This window comes from Centruroides vittatus, unplaced genomic scaffold, assembly GCF_030686945.1.
Source record: "Centruroides vittatus isolate TY-2023 unplaced genomic scaffold, ASM3068694v2 contig_620, whole genome shotgun sequence".
In the NCBI taxonomy this organism is placed as follows: Eukaryota; Metazoa; Arthropoda; class Arachnida; order Scorpiones; family Buthidae; genus Centruroides; species Centruroides vittatus.
In genome coordinates, this window is record NW_027122381.1 from 3,763,879 (window position 1) to 3,789,764 (window position 25,886).

At 34.3% G+C, this 25,886-nt stretch overlaps 1 protein-coding gene across 5 annotated transcripts in view; it reads left to right on the top strand.

Annotated features, from left to right (window-relative positions):
- Positions 1-25,886, top strand: part of LOC136979441 (extracellular matrix organizing protein FRAS1-like) — a 522,959-nt gene that overhangs the window by 411,571 nt on the left and 85,502 nt on the right. For all 5 annotated transcript variants that reach the window (XM_067275439.1, XM_067275436.1, XM_067275435.1 and 2 more), the window contains 2 exons: positions 5,934-6,113; positions 19,946-20,069. In XM_067275439.1, the coding sequence (XP_067131540.1) occupies positions 5,934-6,113; positions 19,946-20,069 (304 nt within the window). The remainder of the gene's footprint in view (positions 1-5,933; positions 6,114-19,945; positions 20,070-25,886) is intronic.

Here is a 25,886-nt window from a genome sequence, read left to right on the forward strand (position 1 = left end):
GTTTGGTGTTAAAATAGTTCCTTTAGTATTACCGCAAGCACTTTTGACAAGTTTATAATCGTCATCTTTGGGTGAAAAGAATGATTTTAATGAAACGAACATGCAGAATGTTCCAAGAACAACAGAAAATTTTAAATTCAAAACAAGCGTCTGGTAATTCCATTAAGACCGTGCAAATAGTTTTTGACATGTTCGACTTCTTAATTCTACGGTGCAAGCGGTGCATGCGTGGAATTGACACTGCGATGGTGATACAATGTTAGGCACATCTCGTTGTTTAAACGTCAATACAATGCTACCCACACTCCGGGTAGATTGAGGGTGGGAACATTGCATGCTTCCATGGTAGCTGTGAGTATGCTCTATTTGCACACTCTTAACGGAATTACTGGACGCCTGTATTGAATTTAAAATTTTCTGTTGTTCTTGGAACATTCTGCACGTTCATTTCATTAAAATCATTCTTTTCACCTGAAGACGACAATTATAAACTCTTCAAAAGTGCTTGCGGTAATACTAAAGGAACTATTTTAACACCAAACTCAGCAAATTTTCTTCCAGAAATTAGTCATTTCTTAATTGTATCACGTTCGTAGTTGACATGTAGAGCACATAACACAGACAATTGTTTTTTTGGTATGATGAAATATATTGCCACCTAATTCTTAATTACAGAATCAATTTTAATCTCAATTGACTGTTTTTCTGCACAAAGCACATGGGAAACTGATGATTTTGCCACATATGGCAAAATTTGCCAATTAGGGTAAAAATTGCCAATTTTTGCCAAAAAAACTTAATCATATTGAGACCAGATTTTTAAATTAGTACTAATTGAAAGATGCTCATTCCAGGTGAATATAGCTGAGAAATTCGCCAAAAGCGAAAATTTTTGGCTCTAACCATTTCACACACGTATATATTTTCTATCTCACTGTGCCTTCCACAAACTGGAGACTTTTCTACATTCACAATGGGATGGCACACAATAGTAGCAGTGCTGTTATAAAAAACATCAAAACATTGGAAATTAGAGAATTTCAAATCCTTACAAGTAGAAAGACCAAAAATCCAAACATGTTCAAGTCAGGGAACCATATGAGACATGCAGGAGGCTGCTCAAAAACACTGTGAAGAAGCCTGATGAAACAAAAATCTGCAGCCCACTTGCATGAAGACTAAGTGTAATTTGTCACCTGAAGATAAGAGCATGCAGTCTACCAATTTTATAAGATTGGTGAACAACAAGTAAAGTTGTCATCTTGCAGCAGCATTGCAATGTATACCCAATACATCACATTGTTGATTCTGGTTCAAGTAAAAAACGTTGGTGTAAGGAAACATTTAAAAACCAAGTTAGCATATGAGACCGTTCCTATTATATATGCCAGAAGACATTTCCCTATAACTGTGGTGATTCAAAAAAATATCTGAATTCCAATCTAAGCCTGAAGAAAATATATAAACATTTCCAGGAAATTTAAGATCATCAGGTAAAATATTGGTCGTATCTTTATATCTTCTATAAGGATTTCAATCTTAGGTTTGGTCAACCTCAGTCAGACGTGCGTGATACATGTGATGAGTTATTTACTCAGCTTAAAAAATATATTGATTTTTAAAAAGTTGCAGAGGTAAAAAAACAAGCAACATCACATGAAAGTAAAAACAAGTGTGAGGTTGCAGACGAGATCCGTAAATCACGAAATTCTTCCATTTAAATTACAACAATAGATTATATAGAAAAGAGAGAGAGAGAAAAAGAAAAAACTCTTGATCTAGACATCGCGACACAAAATGTAAACAACGAGTGTAGGACACGTGCCGGAACACGTGCGAAAACACGTGTTCAAAACGATCCATCCATGTCAAATGGAAGAGTAGAACTCTGACATGAAAGTCCATAAATAAATGGAATTATGATATAAAGACTCATAAATAGGTGAAATTCTGACTCGAGTGCTCATAAATAGTCGATCTAAGAAGACAACTTTGGAAGGGGGGAGACAGTTTAATAGATAGAAAACCATCGCACTTGAATCGTAAAAGTTCCTAGATGACAGAAATCGCAATTAACGAGCTAAATTATGAGTTCGAGTCATGTAAATTTGTCAACAGTCTCCGAACACAATGGTCAAAAAGACGCCAGATGGACACTTCGAGTCGGACCTTTCCCATGACCCGGGTCGTCCTGAGTTTTGCCTAGAAACAAGGGAAAGACCAATCGGAAAACGGGAAAGGGGAAGAATGAGAACTGCATTTAAAGAATAATTCTTTGACTCCTTTCTTCACTGATGATGATGATTTAAAACTTAGCTAAAACCGTGTACATTTCAGTTTTTTTTCTCTAAGATAAGGAATAAGAAGGATATAAAAGCAGTCAATAATGCTCAGTCCAAATTTGGTTATTCCTTTGGCTATAAATGTTGTTTTGTGCCACTTTGCTGTTTGATATTCCCACATTTTAGTTGTTTTGCTTGTCTCTCTCTCCATTTTTTTTTCTGAAACAAAGTGGAAGTACGAGGGTAATTCCAAAAGTAAGGTCTCCTATTTTTTCAAAAATACAAAGAAATGTTCATATCATTTTAAAGCTTGAACATTTATCTATTTTTCTACCTAATCGCCATTTCGATCGATGCATTTTTGTATGCGCTGTGGCAATTTTTGTATGCTCATGTCATATCAGTTCACAGCCACATCACAGGACCCATCTTGCACACATTTTTCGAAATTGCAACTTTTCTGTTAAAATCCTATGAATGGTGCTTCGGGAAAATCCCAGGAACCAAAATGCAGACATCATCCAGAGATTCGTCGCTCTTCATGCACGGTTTGCTCAACCTTCGTGACAGTCTCATTAGAAATTGACGGTCTTCCGCTTATTTCTTCGTCATGAATTTCAGTATTGTTGAAACTGGATGATTAAATTTGCAACAGACACTGTTATAACTAACAAAAAACTTTAATTTACACAAAAGAAGGAACACTACAACTTCACACATCTGAAGAGAGAACAAAAAGGGCGGGAAAAAAAAGAGGAAGCTCACAGCAAAACCGATTGGTGTTGCCACCTATGGACAGATCATGAAAATGTAAAAAATTTATTTTTCCAATAAGTATGATCAGATATCTGTCAATTGGTGATGAATTTCAGTCAGTTTAACACAACATGGCAGCGAGCTGGTATGACATGGGCATACAAAAATTGCCACGGCGCATACAAAAATGCATCGACCAAAATGGCGATTATGTGGGAAAATAGGTAAATGTTCAAGCTTTAAAATGATGTAAACATTATTGAAAATATACATTTGTTTCTATTTCTAAAAAATTCGGAGACCTTACTTTTGGGATTACCCTCATATAATTTAATTTTTATTTATATAAAGTAAGTTGCAGTAAACATAACGTGACCATTTATTTTTTGACTCAAAACGGGACATTGGTTTATTTAGGTTAATTAACAGGTAGTCAATAAAAAAAACACTCTTTTAAAGTTATTTATTCAGAAAAAGTCAGTCAGCTTAAAAGTTACGAATTAAAAAATATATATACCCGAAACGTTTAGTTATATTTATATTTATCAGAGGAACAAATTTGCTTTAATATAGCTTGTGATGATTTTAAGTAAGAATGAAACTCTTAGTGCGTTTTTTTTATATTCACCTTAATTATCAACATCGCCTTTAGAACTGAAATTTGTAACTGGGTCTTCTCAGATGGCCACAATTTGTTCATCATAGAAAATACTCTTTCTACTGGAGCATTTGTAGCAGGCAAACATAAAATATATTCAATTAAAATAGAAAAGTTTTCATGCTGAAGATTGTTGGCTCGAAAGTGTTTGAATACTTCCACCCAACGAGTTTCCGTGGAAACGTTTAGATTATTCCATTCGGTTACTTTCTGCGATGTAATGTAGTTTACAAATTAACGAAAATTCGTCAAAAACTTCTGCATCTTTATTACAGTCAATATATTCCTTTTCAATTAATACATCCAGAGATTTTTGAACGTCTTCCCATGCGGGGACTTTTTTTAAATCTGCCCAATAAAATATCTCCATTTCTTTGGTAAGAAAGCAAGTCCACTGCTCCAGATATTCACGGCTTGTTTGATAAAATTCTGTAGCCGCCCTTTTCACAAACTCTTTATCTATGTCAGTAACATTATCTTTCGATTTCACTATTAATTGACGGACCATAAATGGAAGAAACTGATTGGTCTGTTTCTGAGTCAAATTGTCTTCTAGTTGATTGATTTCTTTTGCAGCTTCAATTGCCGATACAGTCTGACCTTCCAGTTTCAATACAGCTTGATGAAAACATGCTGACAGAGCGTGTAAAAAATAAAGCCACAATTCGGATGTGGGATCTTCAAAAAAGTTTTTTAGTAACACGGGACATTTTTCAATACTCAAAAAGTAGTTTTTTAATGGCTGATACATTTTTAAAACCCTTTCCAAGGCAGGCATAAGAGCAAGCCATCTAGTTTTGCTATAGCCGAGCATTTGTTGATATTCCGTTTCAGTTTCGGCGCAAAACTCCTTTAGAGCTTCAACTCGAATCGTGTAAATATAAAAAAATGAATATATCTTCACAATAATGCTTTCGTAATCTAAGGGTAGCCTGTCTGCAGCAGATTTTATTGCATTGTGAATTACATGGGCTCCACATCCAATACCTATCAATGGCTTTTTCAGTGATGATTGCAATTTCGTTAACACATTGTTAGTTTTTCGCCTAGCCGCACCTCCGGAATTGACGTTGGCATTGTCTCCGCGAAATGCCACGACTTTTGCTGTCAAATTATTATCTGTCAACACTTGGTTTAAATAATCGACAATGATGTCAGAAGTCTCACCTGGTTGGTCTTGGAGATCTAAAATTTTTACTTGCACACCTACGTAAGGTTGAAAAAAGCGCACTAGAATAGGGTATATTTTCTTGTTACCGTGGTTTGAAGCGTCATTTAGTATTGTAATACAATTGGACTTATCAAGATCATCTTTTAATTCTTTTATTGCTGTAGGCGTCAAAACATTTACTACAATAGCTTCTGATTTCGTACGCGCACATGTAAATTTGGGATCAAAACATGATTGAATTAATTTCGACGCACAATCATTAGAGCGAAAACTGTGGTTTTCTTGTATCGTGTGATAAGCCCAGACGCCTTCTGCCGTGGCGATATCCAAATCCTTTAAAGTTGGTGCGTCCGATTTCTTGAAAAAGGTTAACATCGAAGAACTCGAAGCAACGGTACCATCGGCATTTTTGTTTTTCAGACTTTAAATGCTGTTCAATATCACTGGCACCACCATGGGAAACGCTAAATTCTGTACGACACTTTTCACATCTGACATCTGAGGGAGTATTTATTTGCTTGATAAACGGATATTTTGCTTGTAAGTTAACATTGAACGTACTCTTGCGTTTCGGCATTTTAACTTATGATTCCAAAACAAAAGAAGTTTAAGTTATTTACTAGGTACACGAGCATCAAACAACAACAAAACAAATATCGAAAAGTAGGCGAACGAAAAATCTGCCAAACAATTAGTCAACAAAGTGCGAGCGATGACGTCTTCGCCACTCTCGGCTATCGTCGCGTCAACCGACGACGCGGTTTGCTCTCGCACACCGATTGCGTCCGGCCAGCTCGACTACTCAAATTTTCACGTGGTTTCAGAAAACGGCACAATTTTGCGTCCCAGAGTTCATTTCGGGGACACTGGGACTCGTAATTCTAAAAAGGGACAGTCCCGTTCAAAACGAGACGTCTGGTCACGTTAAGTAAACAGTTCATATCAGTTGATTATTATTTCTTTGTTTATTAGATTCTTAATCTAATCATATATTTATTTTATTTTAAAGAATAATTTTTAAATTAAAAACTATAGTGTATTTATTATAATATATTTCTTCTAAAAGCCTTGTGATCCCCATTATCCAAATTACAAGACTTCACATTCTTTATGTAAAAAAAGTGGAATTAATGAAGCAGATATATACTTCAGTTGGGAAGCATCAATTCCTACAGAAGTTGATGGATTCCATTCCAGATTTGAAACTATTCGAGATTCAACACCATTTACTTCAGTACATCATAAAGTAAGAATATTTTATTATGTGATATACTTTAATCTTAATGTTAACTATAGTCTATAGAACAACAAAAATTATATGGATAACTTTGTTAATCTTGAAACATGTTTATTGTATGATGCATTTCCAGCAAGGTAAATGTTGTCTCTTAAAGTTATCATATTTACCTGTACTAGTAAAAATATCAACTGGCCATTTGAATAGCACAACAGATATCAATTAAACTGAAATCATAACAATTAAGATACGGTAGAACCAATTTACGAAGTTCCCATCTAAGAGATTTTTCTGCATAAGAAGTCCAATTTCTCTGGTCCTTGCATTTACATTGTAAGATGTGTGCTAAAATTTCCTACTTAACAAGTTTTCCTGTATAAGAAATTTTAAAATTTTGGTCTCGGACGATATTTTACTCACTTAAGAAGTTTTTGTTGGATACAAATCATTATATTTTTTCTCATCATAACTTTACTAGAACTTTATTATTTTTAAGTGATAAAGTAATGTCAGATGTTCACCATATTGTATATCAAACACTTGCACATCTGAGGTGGTCACTAAAATAGCTGGGGTCTTATTGTTTTGACCATACTTCCTATTTGGTGCTGTCCATCAAGTATTGACATGTCATATTGACACCAGTCACTTCTTCACCTACTGTAGTCAGTGCATCTTACTATTTTACTATGTTACACTATGCTACGTTATATTACCTTGATATTGAAATAAAATTGATTACACAGATAAATTACTTTTTTACAATACCTACATAAGAGATTTTCCTGTGTAAGAAGTTCCTTTAGATTGGTCTCTTCAAAAATTTCCTAATAGGGTGGTTCTACTGTAATTCAGATAGCATTAATTGATTTTACATAAAATAAATTAATAGTTTGAATTATACCTTCACAAGAATTTTGAAATATCTCCAGCAGAAAACTTTTAATAAACAGCAGTAGAGCATTGATTATCCAAAACAGTTTGGGACTGGGGTTGTTTGGATAACTGATCATGTACGAAAAAATATATTAACTTATCTCATGTTGAAATTTTTCTCTTGCATGTTGTTTTGCATTAACTTTTTGTCAATGTCAAGCCTAACAAAAATCTTTTTAAAAATAATAATCATGGCTATTGTATTGTTAAAAATTATTTCTTTATTTTGCCCAAACAAAATAAATATATTGAAAAATATAAAAACAAAAAATTATATTTTGGAAGTTAATCTAGTATCAAAAATGTTCCCATTCAGCATGATACACATCCCAACACAGTCCTCAGAAAAACACCAGACAAAACAAGCAGTACTCATCACTCACGATGGGAAAAAAACCTCATTGAAATACTGGTGCATCTTTAAATATTCTCTCATGGTCACACCAGTGCCACCAGCTAAAACAGGCATGCCAACAAAAAATAATATTGGAGTAGCCAAGACACTGTCAAATGGAGCCTAACTCTACCAAACCTAGCTGAAACCTCTTCACTACATCATCTGGACGTTTTGCGACCTCAAGACTTTGATCAGTTTTTGATCAAAGTCTTGAGGTCGCAAAATGTCCTGATGACGTAGTGAATCAGTCCTTGATCAAAGTCTAGAAAGAATGAACTCGTCCGCTAGCACTTTCAGTGGTATACAACTACCGTCTTCAGGCGGTCTATCGAATACAACAGTTTTCGAACGCTAATCCGACAGTTTCACAAATTTCAGGTTTTCGAAATTATCAAACAAAATTTCCGACACTTTAACAGATTTTTCGTTTTCGAATGTTATTTAAAACTCCTTTTGTGCGCCATAGCGCGTGGAAGGGAAATAGATTTTAAATAAGCATGTCCTAGAAAAAATAAAGCCGTAAAAGTGCCCAGAACATGCATGAAATATAAGCTATGTCAAAAAGACATCTGACTTGTTTGTAGCAAAGACTTCAACATCGTGGGTTGAGTTGTTTAAAAGCTGTTGGCAATTATTCTTAGGTTTTCTTCATTAGAAAGAAAACCTAAGAATAATTGACTTCTGACACCTGTGTGATCTGTGTTTAGAATAGCAGCTAAGAATAGCACATCCCCAATGCCCTATTTAGGTCCCATTTCTCTAAAAATTGCACATATGTTTTGACTAACAGTTTTGTTCTACCAATAACACCGCCACCAAGTGTAAGAAGACTACAATGTAACGATAGGGATAAGTACCAGTGGAATGAAAAATCTGGAATCTACCAAGTCCTGCTAAAACATATACCGTCAGGTGAAGAAACCAGTTACGTAGGGGCCACAGCCAGAAGGTTAAGTTCACGTATCCTCGAACATCAAGAAGACATCAAAAATGGCAGGCCAGTTACAGAGTTAGCAAAGAAAGTGCTCGACCACAATTACCAGCCTCTCTGGAGTAAAACAAAATTACCGAAATGCTGCAATGAACATAAAGAGCTATTTATTTGGGAGAGTCTCTATATTTCTGCTACTGAACCGTGAAACTCCCCAACCCTCGAATTACCACAAATTTGGGTAACAGCTTTTAAACAACTCAACTCACGATGTTGAACTCTTTGCTACTCACAAGTCAGATGTCTTTTTGACATAGCTTATATTTCATGCATGTTCTGGGCACTTTTACGGCTTTATTTTTCCTACGACATGCTTATTTAAAATCTATTTCCCTTCCACGCGCTATGGCGCACAAAAGGATTTTTAAATAACATTCGAAAACGGAAAATCTGTTAAAGTGTCAGAAATTTTGTTTGATAATTTCGAAAATCTGAAATTTGTGAAAAACTGTCGGATTAGCGTTCGAAAGCTGTTGTATTCGATAGACTACAACAGTTTTCGAATTTTTCAAATTTCAAAAGCCATTTATTTTAAGATACATTTTTTGATTTGTTAAAAAAACTTGTAATTAAAGATTTTCTTTTATTTAAGTCATGCTGAAGTTTCTACACATGACGAAGAGATAAACTCTTGTTTATCTCCTGTTCGTCACACTGAATTTTTTTTTGCACCTTTCAATAGCCCTTGGGCAAGACATATCTCTTTTAATGTTGTTTTTCTCAACAGCGTTTCATATTCTATTAGCAGCTTATTTGAACATTTTAGACCTTGTTTTCCTTTGCATTTCTTCTTATTTTTTTTTCCCCTTCAGCTAAGCTTCAAGAGTGTCAATTTTCTCTCCTCTGTTTGAATGCTTTTATTTTATCTTCTTCTTTTCTCTTCCTTCCTTCTTGTTCTATTTTTTTTTTTCTTCTTGCTTTTCTATTTCTTTCAGTTTACTTTGCTTGTCCAAAAAAGCCTTGTAAGTAGCATATTCATTGTGGGACAACCCAAGTAACTTCTTTGTCATTGGCGCCAAAAAGATATTATTGTTGTATATACAGAGTCCATTTTTTACTATCAACAATGAATTTATCATTCGTTTTGATTTAGAGGCTCTGTCTTCTTTCAGAACCGATCTAGAAATGGAGAACCCTCTTTCAACATCTGCATTGCCATGACTGATAGCCAATAACCCTTTGACTACTTTAGTGACAGTTGAGTATCTGGACATCCCAGCAGAATTCTTCAAGTCAAATAAGTGCTTATAATTGTGTAATTTTAAAACAAATAACTTCTAAAAAATTCAAATTTGACCCAGAAATAATTTAATTTTTTCCATTGATATTTTTAATCATTTTATATAGTTTTATGACACCAGGTTCCATATAATTCATATAATTTTTGTATTTTTTTAATTTTATGAATGTAAAAATGCAAAGAAACTGTAATATATAAATTAAAAAATTTTCATTTTAATAACACTGAAGCGAGCAAATCGTCGCATTGTCAAAACAGCTGCAATGACTTATTTGAAATGAATTGGGATTGTTCCTGTCATTGAAACCAGTAGAAAAAGATAGAATGTATAGCATTGTGGTAAAGGTTAAATATTCTACATTGTTATTTTATTAAATCATAATTGTTGCACATAACAATCATGAGAGTACAGCACTCTCATGCTGCAAGAAAATTTACTGCAGGTGGTGATAAGGTATTGGTTTTTGTAAAATTTCTCTGGAATAAAGGTCATAAGTTTCAAAATTACTGTGGGAATCGCTTCAGAACTTATCAGTTGAGGAATATGAGAAGACCCGTAGCTAGATTGAGGTCTACTAGTCTACAATTAATTAACAAACGGTCGGCTAACAAATATACGTTTATTTATAACTAACACGTGTTCGGCAACTTGAGGGCTCGTACGAACTCCTCTGAAAGGCTCCTTTACACTCACGTGTTCTGAGTACAAATATCACACGTACCTTCACTCCCCTTCTCCTTTAACGCGTAACAAAGTTTACACAAGGCTTACATTAACACGGAGGTTACGACGAGAACAATCTACTTACGGTAACTTGGTACTTAAACAATGATATCCGATAGACAACTATCACACGTGGACACAAAAATAATTGGTCGGGATGATACCTCAGACGTCCTAACTTCCTTATTTATTCACTTCACTTTGTTGTTTTCTCAAACACCACAGATGGAATTGATTTCTATTCCTCCTTCCTTCTCCCTTGTTCCAAACAGATTTTCACTTTCTACTCACGTGCTTTCTTGGTGTCTTTTGATAGCGCCAATCCTCTCAAGACGAAGAGTAAGAACCAAAAGGTGTCCCACCACACCTGAACCTTCTATTTATCCACTTTCTTCTTGCCCTCACATGATTTTTGGACGACCAATCCTAAGGCCTTTTTACACACACCTCTAAAAAGGTGGGTCGGAGTGAGGTCACGTGTCTATTATGAGTGATGAAACAAAACAAAACAAAGAAAAAAAAGAAAACTCGATACAATAACGAACATGATAAACCGAATGTAAATCTAAGTACAAAAGATATCTATATACAATATATATATATAATATACACACATATTACAACCAAAAAGTGGCGGAGCACTATAAATATTAGAAAGTCTGTAGTTCAACTGTTATTTATTTTTCAGAAATTTAATAAAAAAAAACTACCGTGTATTTGCTGGATACATACACACCTAGATGCCCCCTGCTGTCTCCTGATCAGTTGCATGATAAGAAATTTAACACTTTCAATTCTGCAACAATTAAAATTTATGTTCATTTCATAGCAATGCCATTTAGTAATTGTGACCCAAACATTTATTTGATAATTTTATCAATATTTTTTAAATGATTAAAAATAAAATTACAGAATTCATTACCGGCAATACTAGTTGTCAAATCTAAAAGAAAACATTTTCCAAATATAATAAAACAATTTGTTAGTCATTCCACCCGACATCTGACAGTGAAAGGAGCTTATGATGTGGTTGTTCGCAAGGAGATATTTGTGGGTCTGCTAGTAACGATTACAAATAACAACGCAGAGATAAAAATTCACACGATGAATATTCTTTTTTATTTCCTCTGAACTCAGTTCTTTTAATACACGGATCCCAACTCGACAGAATTTCACTTCTATATCTTTACAGGGGAGTGAATCGCCTCCTATTATTTTTACAGGTGGATTCCACACATGCGCGTAACAAAGAACAAATGAATAACCTTAATGACTAACTTAAAACTAAACTTACATCTAGTTTAAAATAATAAGGAAAAGAAAAGGATAGACTTAGGAAAGAAAGTAGTAAGTACCCGGGTCCTAGTTGTCTAATCGATGTCTTTAACGATTCTCGTCCTCACAATCATGATTTTTTTCTCTTTCTCTAATAAACAAGCGGTTCTATGTTTGGATTCTCTCTCTTTTTGGGTGTGTTTACTTCTGAGCTAATTTCACTGTCAGCATGCTCAGCCTGTATACTTTCGTCCGAGCACCACACTCATTGGCGTTTACTTTAGAACTATGTGACGTCATGTTTAGTGAAATTGGTAAGCTCGGAGTGCTAGCTAGTTCGTTGTCGAGCTTTGCAATAATTCAATATGGCTGCTCCCATGAAAAAATTACTTTCTGTACAAAGTAATGAAAATGGAATTATTTTTGGAAAAATAAATGGCAGAAAGTATTTTTATTGGTAAATTTCAATTATTTGTTGTATAAAATGTTTACAATGATTTTTTTTTTTTTATTGTAAAGTTCAATAGCTTTTTTCATAAACAGATGTGAAAAAAATTAAGTTTGACTGGTTGTTTATGGTTAAAAGTGAAGTTCACCTTATACACATTTGGAATCTTCAGAAATGTTATGTTCAGAGCATTAAATAAATCGTAAAGAAATGAACAGCATTAATAATAATCCAAAACTACACAAGTTTGTGTACTTGAATGAATTTTTACTTACATATGAGAAATGACTTCTCAAGAAATTACATCATTTGAATACCATTTTCTCGTTACAAACTAAACTTATATGATGACAGAGTAATTTTTATTTCTACTGAAGTAAGCTGCTGCTTCTTCAGTTGATGTCTTAATAGCATATGCATTTCATCAATAGAGCCTCTAATTCCAGGAAAATCAGATTGGGTATAAAAATTTTATTATTCTTACATCATCCTGCTCTGTGATGGCCAAGAGATTTATTTTTTTCATTTTCATTTAACACTAAGAGAAGTAACAACTTTATTTAAAATATTCCATGCAGTCTGTCTAGTCATATTAAAACGATCACCAATTCCCTTAGAGAAAAGAAAGAAAAAAAAATGTTTTGTATTTAATATCAATTATTTGTTGATTTTAAAGTCAGTTTAGTTACACCATAAAAGAGCAACGTCACATCCACTCACTGGGTAAAACAATTGCATTAAATATGTATTATATATAGCCTATGTATAATCTGCTATTCTCTTATATACTGCATATAATTTCATATATTGCTTTGTATAAACAAACCTGAATAATTCTTGATTTGCCAATGTCCATAGGCAGCATAAAAGCTGCTTTTGAGGAGACACAGGTCGTCTTTCAGAGGAAGTAATTTTTTTTGGTCTGTATTTGGGCTTATTTTCTAAAGGAGACTTTCAAAAGATTCTCTTGTAAGTCTAAGGTTGTTTAAAATTGATTGGCTTATAAAAAAGTAATCTCATCAATAAAAGTTTCTATTTCTTTTTTATTTGACTGTACTTTTTTTTCATTTTTTTCTACAATTATATCCACAATAAGATCATCCTTGTCTGATTCGGAATCAAGTAGTTCTATCTGTAATGCAACATTTAAAATAGCAGCTTTGACAATATTATTTGCAGGAAACCGCCATATTTCCTATTAGCGTTCGCATTTACTTTCAATCTGGTCATTAGTGCTTTTTTGTGGCACTCCGAGATTCTTGGAATAAAGATACCACTGTGTTTTTGTGCTCTTAGAGACTTCCTGTTTATGAGAGTAAATGACACATCCTTCCACCAGAATGTGGTGGAATTGGCTCACCTAGTTTGTTATGGTTGTGTTTCAGTTCAACAGAATAACATGCACACAATCAAGGGATGTCCCGATGGACAGTCCAGTGTCTGGAGACTTATGTGAGTCGGTGGTGAGACAATTCGAGTTCAGGACTCTTCCGAGATTCAAGCAAGACATCATGCTGTACAGACGATATGTAGATGACATTATTATATGGAAAACAACACCAAACTTGGCACGATTTGTGGAAGGGTTGAATGATAATCCCTATGGGCTGTCACTCAAAGTAGATCAATACAGTGACTCTAATGTCCATTTCTTAGATGTGGATAGCATGATGGAGGGACCCAAAATCCACACTACCGTTTATCGTAAACCGTGTGCAAGCCCCACATACATCCCAAGTGACTCGTGACTCATTTCAATACAAAGTAGCCGCTTTTAGATCATTGGTTAGAAGAGCATAGACATATTTATCTACTCAAGAGGCACTTAGGGAGGAGTTAACCCATATTGAGAAGATTGCCAATATGCACGGTTACCACAATCTTATTCCAAGAATCTCGGAGTGCCACAAAAGAGCACTAATGACCCACAACAACTGTATGACGGCACAGTGTAGGACAATTATGCAGTGTCCTCTAAACAGAATGCTGTTGTATGTGGAAATTTGTGGGTAATACACAAGGCTATTGGCAATGCCGTTTTTGATCTGTGATAGCTCATTAATTGATGATTCTCTTGAATTTTCTTGTCAGTGATAGTTCCAGTTGAGATATGTTTAGTAGTGTCATGATAAGTATCATCGTGGTCTTCTGTCAGGGCTTCTTTCCTTGTTAAAGGTATAGGGTTCTGTTACAGGTAATTGGCATTTGTATGTTCAATCGACTTCCTACGTTTGATGATATAATCAAAGTTGGAAGGGAAGTGTGCGTATCTTGGCATTCTTGTAGCTGTCAAAACAGGTAGCTTCTTGTCAGGATGTAGTATCATTGTCGTGGGTTTATCGTTGACTATAAGAGTAAATTTCCTTCCATGGATATAATCAAAATTTCTTACATGCCCAGTACACAGCAGTAGCCTCTTTATCCAGCTGGCTATAGTTTCATTCGGCGAATGTGAGGGATCTGGAGGCAAATGCTATAGGCCAATCTGTTCCATTTGGCATCTGGTGTGACAATATTCCAGAGTCCAAATGGGCTGGCATCTGTTACTAATGTTATTGGTAGTTTAGAGTTGAACAGAATTAGTACCCTATCACTGATAATCTCAGATTTTGCACGAATTAAAGCTGCTTCCTCCTCCTGTCTAACGGAATCGAGCATTTTTCTCTAAGCATTGATTCAATGGATATAAAATTTCTGATGCATTCTTTATGAATTTAGAATAGTAATTAACAAGTCCTAGAAATTGGCATAATTCTTCCACATTTCTCGGGCGAGGTGCATCTTGGATGACTTTTATTTTGTCTGGACACTTTTGGAGTCCTTCTGCACTAATTATGTATCCTAAATATTGTATTTTTCTTTCAGAGAATTTGCACTAACTGATGTTTACATGTAAGTCATTAGCTCTCAATCTGTCTAAGACATGGAGTAAACAGTTCACGCATTCTTTATAAGTTTTCCTTTGAATTATGATGTCGTCAGAATAAGTGACCACTCCTTCAAGATTTTGAGTAAATTGGTCAATAAACTTATGGAATTTGTTTGGTGCAGATTTAATTCCAAAACACAATCATTTTGCTAGATGTGTTGAGATTGTTTGTATTTTTGCACTGTCATCATCAACTGATAGATGAAGATAAGCTTTGTGGATATCTAACGTGCAAAAATAAGATTCATTTTGTAATTTATTGAAAATATCTTCGGTGCATGGAATTGGGTGGCATGAATTGTGCAACTTCTTGTTGACTGCGACCTTATAGTCAGCACAAATTTGTACTGTTTCGTTGGGTTTCTGGATAACGACTACGGGTGTTCCCCACTCTGAATAATCCACTTTTTTGATGAACCCTCTCTTTCTAATTTATCTAATTCCTTATCCACTTCTTCCCTCAATGCCTAGGGAACTGGGCATGGTTTTAAGAACATTGGTTTGGCACCATTGGTTTTAATGAGCAAATATAATTAGGTATTTGGCCCACTGTGGGAGTGAATATGTCTGAGTACGGCTTTATGATTTTTGAAATGGATGTTTCTGCTTCTGTTGATGAAATTTTGTTGACCTTAGTTGTGTGGCTGAGTTCATTGATGTCAATCTTTAAACTTTGAATCCAATCTCTTCGTACTATTGCATTTTTTTGGAAGGGAACAACATACAAGTCCTCTATACTGTAGTATAGAGGGCTTGTATGTTGTTATATATTATTATTTATTATTATTACCATATTTAGTTTTTACTTTTGGTACTCCTAGGGATTTGAAAATATCTCCTGTATTAATTTCAAAAGGTCACTTCCATTTTTTCTATGGGTGCATTCAATTGTAAGCGATTGAATTTGTCGATACTGATGATGGTGACCTGACTGCCAGTGTCATATTCAAAACAGACTATTGTACCATTCCCATAAATTTCTTTGAGGAGTCTGTCATCAGTTCCCATTATATTCAATATTAACAAATACATCTAGAACACTGTTTATATCAAAGTCAATTACACATTTGTGATTAATATTGTGGACATTATGATTCCAGTTAATTGTTGACGTTTGTTTCCTTAAGGGTGATATGCATACCTTTCCCATATGGCCTTTTTTATGACATTGTTCACATTTCAGCCAGTCCGACTCTACAGTTTCCTGATTTATGGTTGTTGTTCTAAATGAAGTTCATTGAGGTTAAGTATATTTTTGCTGTGACTTTCTGTTTCGATTTGATGGTTGTGTTTGAGAATGTAAGTGTAGTTTTATTTGAGTATTTTTGATAATTTTGTGAACAAGTGGTTACTTTTATATACTTCTTCGTTTTCGATTTTGGAAACTTCTATGGCTAATGCAATTTCTAGCATCTGTTCAAAGGTTAGGTTGGTTTGTTGTAGAATTTTCTCACAGATGTCTGACTCTTGTAAACCAGATATAAATTGTACTCTTAACATTAGATCTATGACAGATTTTTATACAGTCCACATTGTTACAACTAGACTTGAAATCTGTGCTTTTCGAGAGTTGTTTTAACGAAGTCACATAATTTGAAATGGACTCACCATTATGTTTTACTCTGGGCAAAAATTTATGCTGTTCTGTTAGGATATTTAGTTTTGATATTAGGTGATTTTGTAGCAACTTCATCAATTCAGCAAAGGTTTGCCTAGGGGGTATCTCTGGTGCCACTAGGTTGGTCAGTAGCTGATAATGTTTTGGTTTAAGACAAGTGATATCATTACTTTAGCTTCTTCAGTAATGGCAGCTGTTCCAGTTAGTCCTTTAATTTTGAAAAAATTATTCCGTCATTGGGAATAGTTTTCAAAGGTCTCAGAAGTTTCATTGTAAGTTTTGAAGATTAGGGCTTGCGTTTGGAGAACTCATTGAACTGATAGTTCTGGTTTCATTTCCATTGACTGACTCTGCAGATTCTTGATGAACACACTTAGAGCTGAAATTAATTCCGTAAGTTCACTCATTTTTATATCCTTTTTATCTTTGTCGCCAATTGTTATGTCCATAAAATAAACTAGTTCTTGAAGACCAACAACTGCCGAATTATCGGGCTAGCAAATGGCTATAGTAATATTAATAATTTAAGTTAATTTGGTACTAGAGTTAGGCGTTAGGCGCCATCTCTTGCTAAATTTAATAATTAGAATTTTAATTAAATAATTTAAATAAATTTAGGCCTAACTGGAAGAAAAGAAACGGCCCAAAGCGGGACTCGAACCCGCAACTTCTGCTATTTGTGCAAACACGTTACCAGTTACGCTACCTGGACCTTCGGTCCGATCTCCCCTTCCAGTTGATATAAGATTACCGTACGACCATCGACGGTCATTACAATGCCGGCTGGGGACACATTAATTGCCCACGTCCTCCCAAAGGCACTCAACCGGTACGGTAATCTTATATCAACTGGAAGGGTAGATCGGACCGAAGGTCCGGGTAGCGTAACTGGTAACGTGTCTGCACGGATAGCAGAAGTTGCGGGTTCGAGTCCCGTTTTGGGCCATTTCTTTTCTTCCAGTTAGGCCTAAATTTATTTAAATTATTTAATTAAAATTCTAATTATTAAATTTAGCCCAAGCAGATGGCGCCTAACGCCTAACTCTAGTACCAAATTAACTTAAATTATTAATATTACTATAGCCATTTGCTAGCCCGATAATTCGGCAGTTGTTGGTCTTTGTATATAACGGGTTAGTTGGTGTTTATTTATAAACTAGTTCTTGTTAACATATATAATTAACTTTATTATAGTACAAATGCAACTTTATGCCTTTAGATCTAAGTGTCACAACAGGTAATGCACGACTGCCCGGAGACAAAGGAACACGACAAATTTCAAAGGTGCGGGGTCGCCTAACTAGGTCAAAGGGCAGTTGGGTGTGGCTTATCTCCTGGAGATTTACATACATAACACCTTCATGCAGTAGAGTGTGAATCTGCATCATGATAATTGATGCAGTTGGAATTTCTGCTTGCATTATAAATTTCCAAGATCTTGAAGTGACCCAACGTATGAAGGTCTTTAGTGTTGGCCTGATGATTCTAACATTGTCTCAATTAATATGTACAGTAACAGTACATCCTGCTAGGTAGTATAAACTACCAAAGTTGTGTTGGCTAGATTCATATGATGGTATATTGATGATCCTTAATAAATTCTATATGACAGGTTGAATTTGGTAACCCCTATTTATGTAAAACTTCTGTTAAATTATAGGTCATCAATTGAAATAGAATAAACTCCAGAGGAATGGATGTGATCAAAGCAGGCTTTGTCATTACATGACAGTTTGAAAACATTAAGGTTTTGCTTATATAATGTGTTGTTGCTGTGTAAGATGTTCAGTGGGAAAGAAATAATAATAAAGTGTGATATCCAAGGAACAACTTTTAATTTCATGTTACAACAGATTATTTACAGGTCCTGATCTGTATACACTTACCAGGCTTCTCTGTGATAACAATACAACAAGATATTTAAAACAGATTCCGTTACAATTACCAGTCCTATACTATTAATCATACAATAATACGTAACCTACGATTGAGATATACTCAAGTTTCAGTTGTAGATTCTTGGATAAGTTGAGGTTTTGCTGAAAGGTGATGATATTATCTGTTGTTTAACTTTGTGCTGGATAGCCATGCTATTTTGCCACTTTTTTTATGTAATTGAGCTTGTTGATGGTGTTGATAATATTAGTGCAGTGGATGAATGCTTTTTAAATTAAGAACCTGAATTCTGAAAGTTATACGTGATGTGTGTTGAAAGAGTTTTGAGTAATGAAAACTGGATGGTAAGTTTATGTTGTATGTTAGTATGGATTTCTCCATCTTTGCACATGATCAAAACATTCAAAAAGTGTACCAATGACATACTGTCTTGTGCTAGTTGTAGTAGAAGGCTGCAATGATTATTGTTGACCTTTTCAAGAAACAATGCCAGTTTGAGATTTTATGCCATAAGATAAAAATGTCATCAACATACCTAATGTATAATATAGTGGAGACTAATTTTAAGTTGTGATTTTTGTTTTAGGACTATAGTTTTCAAATAATACAGATAATAGAAACAATAATTTTGATTAAAAAAATAAAAATGTGTTACTGTAGTTACATTTAATTATGAATGGTTTGTGTTGCATTGAAATTAAATTATAAAAGGTAACAGTGTAGCCACCAGGAATGATGTGGGAGGACTTGGCACTGACTTTCCAAGTCCTCCCACATCATTTATTTTGTTAACTCTGGTTAGAACTATTTGGTGGAGGAAAAAAATTATCTGATGGAGAGTTACACCAGGAAGATGTATGTATCATGAAAGTTGCTTTTGTATCATCTTAATTTTGTATCACAAATCATATTTTAGAAGTAGATATACATTTTAAGTTGCACTCTGAAAACATTTGAGTTAATTGTCTTGCAATACTACTTGGCCTGAACAAGCAATACACCTGTATTAAGACACTGCAAGAAGTGGAATGAACCTGGCTTTATGGGCAATCCCCACAACAGAAACAGATAATTTTGTAATACATTTCATTTGTTATCATTTTAAGCTTTCTTATGAATTACAACATAAGAAAAGTAGTATATTTGCTTATAGATTTGCCTCCTAAAAAACTTCATAAAGTACAGAACCTATGTTAATCGGGGCTCAGATAATTGAGGTTATATCGTGCATTTGGAATGCGTAACAAATTATCATTTTTAAAAATTTTATACGTTGATACTGTAGTTTATCATGAATTTTTGAATTAATTTAATAATATAATATGATTTAATATAGAGATTACAGATTTAATTTTTTTGATATTAAACAAATAATTGTTTATATTAGATATTGGATACTATTTATTTTGGACCAAAGTTTATGATACGTTGTATTGCTCAACCACTGTCATCCGAAGGAAGTTATGGAATTGCACTGAAAAGCAATGTTGCTAAAATTGGAAGTCAAAATGGTAAGTAAAGTAACTTTTAATAAGCAACATACATTTGTAAATAGAAATCTTTTTACAGCTTTCATAATAATTGTTTCAGTGCCATTATTAATTTAAAATTAAATATTCTAATTTTGTCACACCTAAATATTATTTAGTATGTTGAACTTACTAGGTACATCATCAGGACTGTCGAGTGTGTGTCTGGGACCCTGGGGTAGTGGATCCTTTCGCCATTGTTTTTTGAATAAATGAAATACACAGAGTGTTTGTATATTAATCAAAAGTAGCTTTAATGCTTTTATTATTTTTTTTAGTAAAAGTAACATTGATTTATGTGAATAGAAAGTAATATGGACCCCAAAGTTTCCTCTGAATGTGGAGAAAAATCCTCATCTTCCTCTCATCCTTGATAGCCTCAAACATTACTTAACTGTCCCTTTTCATTTGATGATTTTTACACATGTCATCAAAACTTAACACACATTTTCTTTTTGGGTTTTATCTATATGCTATCAACAATAAAACACTTTTAGAGTATAAAATCAAATCCTCAAAATTGCATGTGCCGAGCACTGATTTTTGTGTTTCTAATAGGAATGCTTATCTTATTTGAGTGTAACCAATGTATAGTAATACTTATTTCTATAAATAGTCAAAAATATACTTTTATTGATTAAATAAATTACTGGGATCAGTTTATCAATTTATGGAATCAAACAATTCACGAAATCTTCAAAACCCTTTAAAAATTTTATAATGAAACCAAATATTTTGGAAAAATATATATTGTAAAACAGTAAAATTAAGTTTGTGTAAATAATGTATAACTCCACTTACCTAATTACCTCAAAGCCAGACAATTCGTATAGTTTGATAATTGAGCATATTGTTAGATTCTAAATATTGGAGATTAATTTTTATAAAATATTATAACAGAATACTTCATTTCTTTGATAAAATTATAACTAAAAGGATGTACATTTTTCATTTCTGACAAAGAAAGGGAGTGAACTTCCTTTTTTTCTAACAAAACCTTTTCTTTCTGACTAAAAATTACTCGCTGTCCTATGATGTTGAGTCAGTTACCCAGCCATCTCTATAAAAAGGAGTAGTTTTCCCACCTTTTAAGTGCAGTTTGTGGAACCCAAACTGGCCACGTAAGGCAATTCTTAGAAGACAGAATTCTCCATAATAACTCACGCAGTTTGTGGAACTCGAACTGGCCACACAAGTGCACATAGAAGACATAAACCGTGATGTATACTGAGTGCATAGAAGATTGAGTCTCCCGTTCTGCATTCTCCACCACAGTGGAACTTCGCTTAATGAGCATAATTCGTTCCAGAGTCTTACTTGTAATGCAAAACACTCGTTAAGCAAAACAATTTTTTCCATAGAAATTAATGTAAAATACGATTATGCGTTCCATACCGAAAAAATGCTCAAATGTTCATTCAAAACAAATTGTACAATATACACTGTTAAGGAGTGTGAATCATCATCATCTTTTCCTCTAGCGCAGAATGAACCATTCTGGAATGAGAATTCGATTTGCAGAAACAAAAAAGAAATCACAACTAATATGTTTGATAAACACTCCAAATGATATGCCAAATTCTTGGGTTATGTAAATGCTATTGTGGCTGTACGCCATATTTTTGTACATATGTATTTTAGATTTAATTAGTTTTAATAATTTTCTCTCTTTCTTAACCCTTCTTTCTAACTTCCTTTGTTCATTGTTCTGGCTTTTGGGAACGGGGGCTTCCCACTCCCCACCCACCAGGGGGCCGTGTGGAACAAAGAGTTCGAGTGGAGGACGAGTCAAATCTGGGTCACGAAGGGTCACTTTTTCCCCGGCCGGACAAGAAGAAGCACGGACGAAAACGGCGAGCTCGTGAGACGGAATTCTACGAGGGCCGAATGGAGAGCCGTGAGGTGAGGATCTGGATTTTCGAATCAGAGACACCGAAAAGAAATTATAGTAGAAGATATTTAAAACATTGACGAACCCAGAGACACGCAGAATAGAGCACCAGCCAGCATCGAGTTCAGCGAGAACAAGGGTACCCCACTATCCTATCAATTCTTCTCATTTCCTTATCTCTATACTTTTCTATGCCTAGGTTTAAGTTAGTTAAGGATCGCGCGGGTTTCATTAGTATTGTCGGGCAAGTAGTTTCCAAGAAGGTAAGCTACTTGGGTTATTGTTACTAACGGACAGTAAGAGAAATTGGACCGAGGGAATCCAAAAGAACTCATCTGTATATATTGTTTATCGCGAAATTAAATTTGTTTTAATTGAATTCACGTGTCTGTGTTTTCCTATCACGTTTCACACATCACACTATAATTAAATATTAGAAATTAATTAATTTGACTAGAGGTAGGCAGTTATGTTTTCATCTCGTACTAAATTTAATAATTATAAATAGTTAATTTTTAATTCAGACATTTCTAAAATTTAATTTGGAATCGGTCATTTAATTTAATGATCCAAGAATTTGGCATATCGTTTGGCATGTTTATTATATAACGGGCTATGGTTGTTGACATTTATAAGTAATATGTGTGAACACACATACAGAGCTAATAAAAACATAGAATAGAAATTTTTTGTAATCTTGAAACTGTGTCGGTAATTATTTTTGTCTCTCGAACACTGTAGTACAAACACTCGAACACTAGGCAATTGCCTAGTGTTTGAGTGTTTGTACTAGTGTTTAAGAGGCAAAAATTAAATAGAAATATTTGACAAAAATCATTACTAAAAAATAATTTACTAGGGATTTTCTTCATTACAAATGTTATAATATATGGATACTGTCAAAAATCTTCTAATTGGAAACTTTCATATATGTAGGGAATAGAATAAAAGAAGGTATAGTACAGTTAAGATTCAGTCATTAGCAAAATAAGTGAAAACACTCTTCATTCTTGCATTTGTCTTCTAATGTTCAATGTCTTCCACCATCATCATTTCGTGCCTTTCTCAATTGTTGTCACCATAAATCTCCTCTGCACCCTCTCATTTATTTTCTTAACAGTTTAGGAATTTCACTCATCTAATTTCCACATATATTTAGTGCAAATCTAGTGTTGAAACCAGATGGCACTGTGTAGAGAGAAATTTCAAAATTTCCATTAATGAAGTAACTGGAGAGCAAAAATATGACAAAAAGATTGATTACAGGCAAACTTTGTGAGAATTTGCAAGAATTTAAAAATGAAAACACTATTTCGGATGGGAAAGTTATTCGGTGTGAAGTCTGCAATGTGACAATAAACATCGATGAAAAACATCGAAAGTCTAGGGTCCGGCAACATATAAAACGTACAAAACATTAAAAGTACAAATCCTTGAATGAAACTTTATCAAGACTGCAACAGTTTATTGGACAGGCCTTGCAAAATTCAGTCTGTTCTTCAAAGAATCAATTTTTTTCTTGATGCTGTTGAAACATTTATCAGGGCAAGAATTCTGTTATTGAAACTCTGTCAACCTATTGTGGTTGTACGCCTTATTTTGTATATTATTGTATATATTATTCTTAGTATTTATTCTATTTCTTCCTCTTTGTTAGATCTTTTGTTTATCACTTCCTAGAAACTTCTTCCCTAACCCTTCCCTGTTCAAATGGTGGTGACCTAATTAAAAGACAAAGAAAAAGCGGTAGCCCGAGGGCAAAGTGTAGGACAAGACGTCACTTTTTGGCTTGGACGTTGGCGAGATAGGATGTGTTGTGAAGACCTCCGGGTTGTTCTGGCATCAACTGGAGAACAAAGGAGACGACAAGTCTAAGCTAGCATTCGAGAGGAATCCGAAATATATTCCAATATAGGGACCTCAAGAAGCTTATTCAGAGAATCGGATAGATGTCTACAATCAACAATTTCTACAATTCGGAAAGTTAATAATCTAGCAAGCACCACTATCACCTTAAGATCGTCGACACTTTGGGTACCCATTCTTTTCTATTATCATATCCTATTAATCCAACTATCCTATTGTTTATCTTTTCTTCTCTTTTTTATTTGTATAAGTAGTTTTAAGTATTCAGTCTTAGTTCCTTATTTTTGTACCGCAGTGAATATTTTTTTGTTGCGAGGTTGCTTAACGATTCTACCCTAGTATCTGCAGGAATTATATGTAAAAAAGTTAACGGAAAGAACGAGGAGTGTCGGAATTATAAAAGAATCTTGTAAAGAAAATAAACACGAGTGACGAGAACATATGTGTGTGTTATATTCTCTTGTTGAATCACTCACCACGTGCATATCTTACACTATATTTAAAATTGAATTTGAAAAATATATTGGAAAGAAATTGCCAGATGTAAGTACTGTTGTGAAGAATTACTTGTATTCTGTCTACCAAGCAACTCTCCAAAAATGTTAAGTACTGTGGATGAGAATCCTGTCTGCTTTATCTTGGATGAGACTACTGACGTCTTAAATAGGCATGTGTTAAATATCTCGGTAGTTCCTCTAACTCGGTGGTTTTCAATCTTTTTGAGAACCTCTAAACTTTCACACTGTTTTCTGCGGAACACTGAACTTTGTCTTTTTTTTTCCATGGAATGATGCTTACAATACATCAGCTTTAAAGCAGGGGTGGCAAACCTTTTTGAAATCAAGCACACTCGGTCTAGTAGATGACGACATTGGCATTTGCTAATTACATTCCCATACAAAAATTATTTTACATTGAGAAAAAATATTGTGGTAAGCCTAGTTAAAAGCAAAACATTTGTCAAATCAGACCAATTGTCATATAAGTTATGTAAGACAGAGAGGAGAGAAAAACTGTAGTTGTCGAAACAAACGCAATGCAAAGATGAATGACATAATGGATCAGAAGGAATGTCAATCTGTGAATGTAGTGATATTGGACCTACTCTGCCTCTCCCAACTGCAGTCTTGTTGGTCCATGTCCAATCTCTTCACAAGCAGTTGTAAAGGTAATAAGCAAATGTAGACAAAAGGTTGTAAAGGGAGAGGGGTAGCTTAACAAGGGTAGACAAAGAACCATAAAAAAAAAAGGAGGAAAAAATTTTCCTCCTTTTTTTTATGCAAAAATTCACTTCTAAACAAACATTTGGAAGTGAATTTTTGCTGGTTTTTCGGTAATTACGTATTTATTTTATTGAAGAAGGAAAAAGATGGGAAAACGAGAGAGTGAGTGTGAGAGGGCAGTAGAGGGAGTGAAGAGTGGTGAAGTTCAAAAGTGGGATTTAAAGATTAAAGGTTTTTTTTGTGTTAAGATATTTGGTTGTTCCAGTTCGGTGTGACAAAGCAGCAGAACATAATCCATTAATTCAGATAGGATTCTCTACAGTGAAGATAAAACTCTTGACACAAGCACTTATAAACAGTTGATTTAAATTAAAAATTTGGAAAAGGGGAAAGATTTGATGGTTAAAGAAACATTGTGTACAATCGTTAAAATTCTGAATTGACAGAAAAATAGAAACAATGGGCTAAATTATGAGCTCATTGCTTATAGTTCTATCAACAATCTCCAGAGTTGACAAAAAGGTGTCAGATGAATGCCTCGAAACTGATCTTTTACGTGATCCAAACAGGTCTTTGTTTTCACTTGGAGATAGGAGAGAGACCAATTGGGAAGTGAGGAATGAGATGTGGGGCCAATCAGGAATATGAACTGTAGGAGAGAAACTATAAAAATTGGCAATTCAAGGTCAAACAGAGTGGGTCCCTCCGGATTTCACACTTAAAACTGTGCACCACCGAGATCATCCTGTGTGCTTCTTCCATTGGATCGAACATCGCACTTCCATCATCTTCCTGTCAATGTCAAAGACTAATAAACGT